The sequence below is a fragment of the Herpailurus yagouaroundi genome, unplaced genomic scaffold (assembly GCF_014898765.1).
Source record: "Herpailurus yagouaroundi ecotype Mexico unplaced genomic scaffold, PumYag 77, whole genome shotgun sequence".
Lineage (NCBI taxonomy): Eukaryota > Metazoa > Chordata > Mammalia > Carnivora > Felidae > Herpailurus > Herpailurus yagouaroundi.
Genome location: NW_024412388.1, coordinates 21,754,354 through 21,763,495, shown reverse-complemented (window position 1 = coordinate 21,763,495; position 9,142 = coordinate 21,754,354). Strand labels below are relative to the sequence as shown.

The 9,142-nt window shown below is 52.4% G+C and overlaps 1 protein-coding gene across 2 annotated transcripts in view; it reads right to left on the bottom strand.

Moving 5' to 3' along the window:
* Positions 1-1,498: 1,498 nt before the first annotated feature.
* OPRD1 (opioid receptor delta 1) overlaps positions 1,499-9,142 on the bottom strand; it is a 65,862-nt gene continuing 58,218 nt past the window's right edge. For both annotated transcript variants that reach the window (XM_040466931.1, XM_040466938.1), the window contains exons 2-3: positions 4,546-4,895; positions 1,499-2,178 (exon numbers count right to left, since the gene is read on the bottom strand). In XM_040466931.1, coding sequence (XP_040322865.1) covers positions 1,637-2,178; positions 4,546-4,895 — 892 coding nt within the window. In that variant the 3' untranslated portion in view covers positions 1,499-1,636. The remainder of the gene's footprint in view (positions 2,179-4,545; positions 4,896-9,142) is intronic.

Below are 9,142 nucleotides of genomic sequence, written 5' to 3'. Positions count from 1 at the left end.
CTTTTTTTTTTTTTTTTTTTTTTTTTTTTTTTTTGTGGTTTGAGACAAAGACGTCAATTTCTCTCCATCTGTCCCAAAAAGGGAAGAAAGTTAATTTGTTTCTACAAGGATGTCAGCTCACTGCTTCAATAGGGAGTCAGGGGTGTGTGCGCCTGTGGGGGGAGGGGGCGGGGAGAGGCGATGGAAGCACGGGGGAGGCTCAGGGAACAAGGACAGACCCCCATATTCAGGAAAGCAAAGATCTGGGAATGCCTGAATAAAATGCCAAACATACGAAGAGAAAAACCTCTATGCCTTGCTCGGGGTGGACTCGCCCTCCGCAGCTTGAAGGGGGCAGCTGGGATAAGCAGGGCGGGGGGGGGGGGGGGGGGTGGTGGTGGCTGGGGAGCACACAGCATTGGAAACACTGGACACACTGGGCACAGCCAGGGGTTGGGAGAAGGGAGAGGATTTCTCCTGGAGGTCCTTACCAGACACCCAAGACTGGGAGGAGAAAAATCCACATTGGTGCTTCAGATGCCCCTATCCAGTCCCAGGGTCCATGGAGCTCTAACTAGCGCGGTCCTCCGTCCTCCGGTACCTGGGCAGAGAAGTCAGGCCCCTGGGACGCCCCCCCCCCCCCCCCACCAGCGTCTGTCCCCCAGTTTGGGGACCTAATGTCACAGCGGAAGTTCCCCAGCCTCACCTCTGCCCGCCCACCGCCCTTGGCTCAGAGGCTGACTTGTAGCTCTGGTGTTGGAGCTACAGGACCTCCTTCTTAGCCCCACAGAGCTCAGGGCTGGAGACCCTACCCCAGCTGAGGCCCTGCCTGAAGCCGCTAGCCCTGCTCCACTGTCATGTCCCAGGGCCCACTGGCACAATGTGCTGGGGACACTACGTCGCTGCTGAAGCCATTCCAAGAAAATGGCTGTCAAGAACAGAAAAGGTATATTCTCTCTCCCTCTCTGTTTTATTTTCTCTTTATTTATAAAGTCCAGTTGGACCTAGGGCTCGGCAAGCCCCGCCTCTTGCTAGAACTCAGGGCTTGGGACTCTACCCCAAGGTTGAGGCGCCCACCCCCTGCACACAGGCCCTATCCTATCCTCACGACCCAATCTTGAGCCGCAGGCCGCCTCACTGTCCTGTCCGTCCCCCTCGCCCCCAGAAGAGGCCCGGCCCCACCACACAGAGACCCACTCTTGCAGCCCCTTTGTCAAGCCTCCAACTCTAGCACTGCTCCCTGGGTCCCGGGCCCAGTTCTTCAGGTCCCAGGCCAGCAAGCCTGCTCTGGCCAGAACCGGAAGCTGGCTCACCGCAGAGGCCCCGTTTGAGCCGCCGAGTCCCAGAGCCACAGGCCCTGCTCCACCAGGGTCGCCAGCTCTTCTCACCCAACACCAAGCCGACCGCGCCCCCACCCAGCCCGGAGGCACCGCGCCACCGCCTTGCCCCGTGCCCCGCCCCGCACCCGAGGCCCCCCCCTCCCTCGCAGGGGCTCCAGTCTCTCGGCCCCTGCCTCCGCTCCAGCACGGGCCCCCTTCTCCAAAACAGGGGCCCTGTTCGCCCCACTCCGCGTCGCGGCCCCGCCCCCTGCGAGCCCGGGGAGTCGGCCAGGTCACCCCGGGGAGTGGGAGGACGGCGGCGGGGCGGGCCGGCGCGGTCACGCGGCAGCCCCCCCGCCGGGACCGTCGGACGGGGTGCAGGCGGTGACCCGTTCGCGGGCCGCGGTTTCGCGGGCGCGGCTAAAGCTGCTCCGCTCCGGGCGGCCGCAGGGCATGCGGCAGAGCTGGCGGAAGCAGCGCTTGAAGTTCTCGTCGAGGAAGGCGTAGAGCACGGGGTTGAGGCTGCTGTTGGCGTAGCCGAGGGCGATGCACAGGTGCAGCGCGGCCACCACGAGCGGGTCGCGGCGGTCGATGTCCACCAGCGTCCAGACGATGACGAAGATGTGGATGGGCGCCCAGCACACCACGAAGGCGCCCACCACCACGAGCACCATGCGCGTGATGCGCCGCAAGCTTCGGTCCTTCTCCTTGGAGCCGGAGAGTAGGCGCACGCTGCGCAGGCGCAGCAGCATCAGGCCGTAGCACACGGTGATGATGAGGATGGGCACGACGAAGGCGAAGAGGAACACGCAGATCTTGGTCACCGTATCCCAGTACCAGCTGGGGCTGGGGAACTGGAGGGTGCATACCACTGCCCCGTCTGCCGGGGAAACAAGGAGAGACAGACAGGAGGAGGTGAGGGTTGTGTGGGCCTGAGCATACCCTGCCTGCTTGCTACCCTTCTTGGTTTGGGCAGGTCCCACGCCTCCTCCTGGCCTTTGCTCAAGGTAATTCTTCTGTCTGGAATGTCCTCTTACACTTCTGTACTTGATGAACTCCTACTCATCCTTAAAGACCCCAGCGGGATTGGCCCTAATCTAGGAGGTCTCCTTTCTATATTTTCTTCCAGTCCCTTCCAAAGCCTCTACATCCATGGCCAGCAGTAATCATATAGTTTAGCCCAAAGCCCCCAAATGCCAGTTGTTGTGAGAACTCAAAACACCCTACCCATTTCCAGACTAGCTGCAATGGGGACAATACTGCTAAGATTGACCTAGAGAGCATGAATTAAGAGAACTCAGGCCTTACTAAACCTGTGGTGTGAACCTGGGCAAATTATTCAGCCTCTAGGAGAGCTTCCACAAAGTAGGACTGATAACAGTACTTAAACCTCACAGGGTTGTTGTTGCAAGGATTCAATAGGCTACGGCATGTGAAACATTAGTACAAGGTGGTTCAAGCTCTTGGTGTAGTCACAGGGCAGAGGGACAGATACATATAGGAGTCCAGAAGTCAGGGCTAGGTCAGGGAGGCAGATCTCAGCTTAATGGCAAGAAGAGCTGACTGCTAGATTTGTCCCCAGGTGTACCCAGGGTGGAATGAGCTCCCTGTTCCTGGAGTGTGGGTGTGGGCTGGATGAGCACCTTAGTGGATGTTTTGGGATTCAGAAACAGGCCTGAGACTCTCCTGGGGAGCTCCCAAGATCTCTTGGAACTCTGGGATTTGAGGAGCCATGCTGTGGACTTGGATCCTGAGAGTTGTAGAAAGGGTGCTGGGGATCCACAGAGGGGGTCCACTGGACACCAGGATGGCAGGACCCCCAGGGATGACTGAGTCCAAGGACTTCATTGTGCAGATGGCAGAACAAGGCTCAGAGAGGAACAGCACTTGTCCAAGGTCACACAGCAAGCTGCATACAGAACCAAGTGCTGAGCGGGGAGGATGTGCAGGGGATGGAGTGCGGAGAGAGGAGGCCCATCTGGTCTGACCCCTAGCAGGGCTACAGTTAATGGCCCATAAACTGAAGGCTGGCAGTGAGCAATGGGGCCCAGCTGCTGAGTCAAGACCAATTACAGGGAAGCTGTATGTGATGGTTAAGGTGGTCAAAAGGCCTCCCACCAAACCTATTCCCCTTCCACCCACAGCACGACCCTCTGCAGACCTCCAACTCAGGGGGCAATAGGAGTAACAGATACAAGGGCAGGAGCCTTGGGTGCTAGGCCAAGTTCCATCAAATGCCTAGCCACGTGACCCTAAGTAAGCCACCTGACCTCTCTGATTCTGGATGTATCCCTGCCTTGTCCTGAATATTTTACACATAGAGCCTCATTTAATCCTCTCAACACCCCATGATACAGTGTGGCTCAGATAGGTTAGTGACCAAGGTCTTTAACATGGTTAAAACTACTTTCTGTCCCACTTCCTTATGTCAAGCAGGAGCCACATAACCAGCTATCACTAGGAGGAGATGGGCCATAACATCTAAATGTTGGCCATACTCTATCACTCCTTCTCCATATTCATCTGTTGGCCAAATGCCAGCAGTGGAGGATTCCAAAACCTTCTTTAGGAGCCTGGGTTCCTGAAGAACTGTGGAATAAGAGCTCCTCCTCCTCTGATTCACGTTAGACGGTGATATGAGTGAGAAATAAACTATACTGTTAAGCACTGAGCTTTGGGGATTGCTTGTTACAGCTGCCACCCTGACTGATAGAAGTAGTTACTAAACTAGTTACCATTTTTACTCTGAGGGAATGTACCTGTTATTCTCTAACGGCCATTCTCTAGGGCTTGCTTTGGTCATCTGGGCCAGTGGTTTTCAAACTGGGGTGGAAGGGCATTTGGGAGGAGACTGTAGATCTTATGGCCTCCGCTGCTCCCTGGTCAGTGACACCCTCACCCAATTGGCCACCCATCTCCCTTTAAGCCAGTCATCCACACACTCCTGGCCAGCTGCTACATCCCCATAGATCAACCCTCCACCATCCCATTCGTAAATTTCCGTTGGCCAGCAACCCATCTGACCACTGACCAGTCATCCGTTGTCACAATAGTCAACCATTCATGTCCAATTGGTTGACTACACACCCTCTCACTAGCCAGCCACCCACACTTTGATCAGCAATCCACACCTCTACTGGTATGGAGCCAACTACATCCACTCTAGTAAGTGGCCTGCATACCCACAGGGGCCCCCATGCTGCCTTCTGTGGTCAGTGGCTGTACCAAAGCTTCCTCACTCACTCACCCCGGGGGCGGGTCACGGCCATGACCATGATGGGTACACCAACACCTGAGGCCAGGACCCAGATGCAGATGTTGATCAGCTTGGCCTTGGCAGGTGTGCGGAAGTCCAGGGCCTTGACAGGGTGGCAGACAGCAATATAGCGGTCGACACTCATCATGGTGAGTGTGAAGATGCTGGTGAACATGTTGTAGTAGTCAATGGAGAGCACAACCTTGCAGAGCAGTTCTCCAAAGGGCCATGTCTCCATCAGGTACTTGGCACTCTGGAAGGGCAGTGTGCTGGTGGCCAGTGCATCTGCCAGGGCCAGGTTGAAGATATAGATGTTGGTGGCTGTCTTCATCTTAGTGTACCTTAAAAGGAAGTGCGTGTGTAATCGTCCCCATTTCACAGATTTCAGTTGCACATGAGACTCAGAGGAAATGATTTGCCCAAAGTCACACACAGAAGGTCAGTGGCAGAGGTGGGACTAGAACCCTAAACACTCTGACTCAGCATCACTCCTTCTCACTATAACAGATGCAAAAGGATTTCTCTGGCTGTGGGTGACTTTGGCAGAAAGTATTTTAGGAAAAAATCCTTTGTCATCTGAGGGGTACTAAGCAACATGGTTAAAAACAAAACTGGGCTCCAGAGGAAAACAGGTCTAGGTTCTAACCCTGCTTCTACTAGTTAGTAACAGAGGGACTCTGGGCTGGTAATTTGAACTCTCTAAGCCTCAGAGTCTGTAAATTGTAAAAAGGGAGTGATGCTTTTACCAACCTCATAGAGTTCATAGATCATACAGCACGTATCCCTGAGCCCAAAGCATGCAAGGGCTCACTATATGATAGTTATTATTCTTCCTATGTGAACAATGAAGCTGGGGACTATACGAGAGTGACCTGACCCTCTGGCTTCTTCCACTGACCTTTTGGAAATATGACTGGCCAGCTCTGAGGAAGGGACTCTGCCTAGCAGACTGGGTGGGGCCTTGGACCTCCTGGGATGCTCTGTATGGTGGACCAGGGCTCCCAGTCCTTCCTGTGGTTCCTTCCAGACCTTCTTATCCCCATGCAGCTGGACTCACCCATACATCCAACCCAAGGCATGAGCCCCGGTGTCCAAGCCAGATGTCTGCAACTAAGCCTTCCTGCACCTGAAACATCCCTCCATGATCTACGCTGCCATGCAGCTGCCTGCACCACAGCTGCCCGCTTGTTCGGCCTACATTTCCGTCATGGCCCTCTCTGTACCAGGGCCTGTGCTGGGCACAGGACATCCTGGGGAGGGGGCGAGCGGGGGCTGCATACACTGAAATACTGTCCCAGTGCAATGTGATCGGCGCAGAAACACACAGGTACACCGAGGCAGGGAATAGGACTTCTTTCATGCCCCTAGAGTGATCTGAGAAACCCAGAGAAGGGTTGCACGAATGACTCCTCAAATTTCAGAGCAGGAAGAGCCCTTGAGAGATTGAGGGAAAGTGATTTTATGCAAGTATGGTCCAAGGACTCCCTTCAGAATTCCTAGAAGTACAGACTTGGACCCCACCTCAGACCTACTAAAATCTGAATCTATGGCACCCAGGCCTAGCAATCTTCATCTGTTTTTTTGTTTTTGTTTTTTTTTAAGTAAGCTCTAGGCCCAACGTGGGGCTTGAACTCACAACCCCGATATCAAGAGTCACATCACCTGCTCTACCATGTGAGCCAGCCAGGTGTCCCAGAAATCTTTAACAAGCACCACCCGCAAGTGATTCTTATGGGCTCTAAAGTTTGAGAAACACCACGTGGCCTAAAGCCCATCTTGAGAAAAGACAGGGAAACTGAAGCCCAGAGAGGGGTCATGGCTCACCCAAGATCACACAGCCACAGTGGCAGAGCCAAGGCGAGAACTTAGACCTCCTGACTCCCAGACCGGTGCTCTCTTTCCACTCTGCCCCAAAGGTGGAACCACACTGCCTGCCTCCACCCCTCTAGAAACCCCCTGCTACCACGCTGGCCCTGGGTACCCAGGACACTGTTGTGGCAACTGTGAGAACGTGCAATGAATGCACATTGAGTGCCCCCAATGTGTTTTAAATGACTGAATTAATTCGTATCAGCGAAATCTCTTCCTTCATGAAGGGACTGGTTTTTTTCAGTTTTAAAAAAAAAAAAAAAATGGACTCTCTCATTGTCCTCCAGGGCCAGCATCTGTCTCACTCCCTCCCCGAATAGCTGTCATTTGCCCCAGGGCTGGAGAAGCAGAAAGTTTTGCTCAGAGACAGCAGAATTGCAAGTCTCGGGAAGCCTGTCTTCAGCGGGGTGCGGGATCACAGCTGTGTGGGAGGCGGTCTCAACCCCACAGCTGACTCGTCTAATTTCGCTTCTTTTACGCAGAACAATTAGCGGCTGTTCTTTGCCTGCTATTTTGATTTGTGAGGATCCTTCAATTCCCAGAGGGGGCTGGGATGCTGGGAAGTGGGTGATGAAGCTGCTGTAGCTGGTCCAGGCAGGGCTGAGTGGCACCGCACTGACTGCTGGGCAGAGCCCCAGAGGCTCCCGTCCTAACCAGTGCCCCCACATCCTCCTCAACTAACCGACTGCCAAGCCTGGCCCTGCTGGCCTCCTGGGACAAATCATGCCGTTCTCCCGCTCTCAACCCCCTCCCCCCAGGAGCTCCCTGGGGTTCTCTCCGTATTCCATGAACTGGTTCCTACCACCTCTCAGGGCCTCGGCTCCCAGAACTTTCCCCTTGCCAGATGTGCCCCGCCCCCACCCCATTGGCCTCTCTGCAGTTCCTTGGGGCACAGCAAGCCCATTCCCACCTCAGGTCCTCTGGACTGCTCTTCCTTCAGCCTGGAACCCCACATTTTGCATGACTTGCTCCTTCCCTTAATTCAGGACTCTATTCGAATGTCACCTCCACAGAGAGGCCACGCCTGGCCGCCCTGTCTAAATACCCCTCTCCCCTCCATCTCTCCGTCTCCTTAAACTGCTTCATTTTTCTTTATAGCACGAGCCACCACCTGACTTATACTTCTTTTCTCTCCGTTTGCCTCTCTCACCCATGTAATCTCCCCGAAAGGGAGGGGACTTGGTCCATTTTGTTCCCTGCTGCATGGCTGGGCATACCAATAGCACCTGGCAAACAGCAGGCCCTTGATAGACATTTGTTTGCGTGCAGGTCTTAGTCCAGGCTCTCACGGAGACCATGCAGCCTCCTCCCTCCCCCCACAATTCATCGTCCAGGTAAGTCAGGGTGCTCACTACAAAAGTAGATTTGCTCAGAATACTCTACGGCTTATTAGTCTTCCACGACTCTCCATTGCCATCTGGATGAAAATCAGACCCCTCAGACTGCATTCCAATGGGGTAGACTCCTTCCCCATAGTGCCTTCCATGTCCCACCAGATTTGTAGTTCCTCAGATGCCCAGTCTAGCATGTCCTTCCTGCTAAGAAAAGCCACTGTAATGGTTTGGTGGGAATCCTTCCAACACACACACACACACACACACACACACACACACACACACACACACAGATTTTTATAAAATTTTCTTTGCCAATGTAATGCAATTACAAATTACTTTGTGTAAAAAAGTCATATAGTACTATAAATGAAAACAGGTTCCTAACTCCTCTTTCCTGCTCCCCAAAGGCAACATTTTTAATATGTTTAATTATTCTTCTAGTGATTATCTCCATAATTCTAAGTAATATGCATAGTTGGCTATTTCTTAATTTATCAGTTTTAGACAGTATGTGTTGAAGTTTGTATCAGTTAAGCCAGGCTACACAGCAGTAACAAATATTTCAGTGGCTTCACACAATAAGTTTATTTCTTATCCTTTCAGAGTCCATGCAGTGTCTCCAGGACAGCTATATTCCATAAGGCAATGCCAGTTCGTTTCAGACTTGTGGCTCTGCCATCTTAACCCAAGTCCTCCTTGATTAACACAGAGGAAAAGAAACAGCTGCAGGTGACTGACCAGAACTAGTCACGTGGCTCCACCCAATGACAAGGGGTTGAGAAGTACAGTCTTCTATGTGCCCAGAAGCAAGGAAAACCAGATATTAGTGAATACTAGTAATGTCCTCCACAACCCCTAATACACTAGATGAGTATTAATTCTCTTACACTACCCAGCTCCATTTCCTGTCTCCATCCATTCAGTATAGTTTTATCACAACTTCTAAATTTTTAGTTAAATTAAAATCTGGGATATAATATCTCTTTTTTGGGGTTTACATTCTCACTACTTTATAGATATTGCCCATTGCTGAACCAAATGGTATACTATAATTAAGTTTATTTCTCTGTACATATTTTTGGTTTTCCTGGAGTTGACAATTGCCTATCTTTTCCTCATTTGCTTAGTTCTACGTACATATTGTGAAATCTCCTCAAACATTCCAGCAGACTTGTAAAATGCTTTTTCTACACAGTCACATAATCTATCAGTTCCTTTTGTTTTGCTAGTGACTCACCTCCTGGAATCTTCCTCCTCCCTTTTAATTTGGAACTAGTTGCTTTCTAGGCCAGCTGCATAGCTGTCCTCCTGTGCTGAAGAGCCTGATTCCTGGTTTGCAAGTCTTTTCTATCTTGGATAATGCCCTCACTTTAGTGAAACAC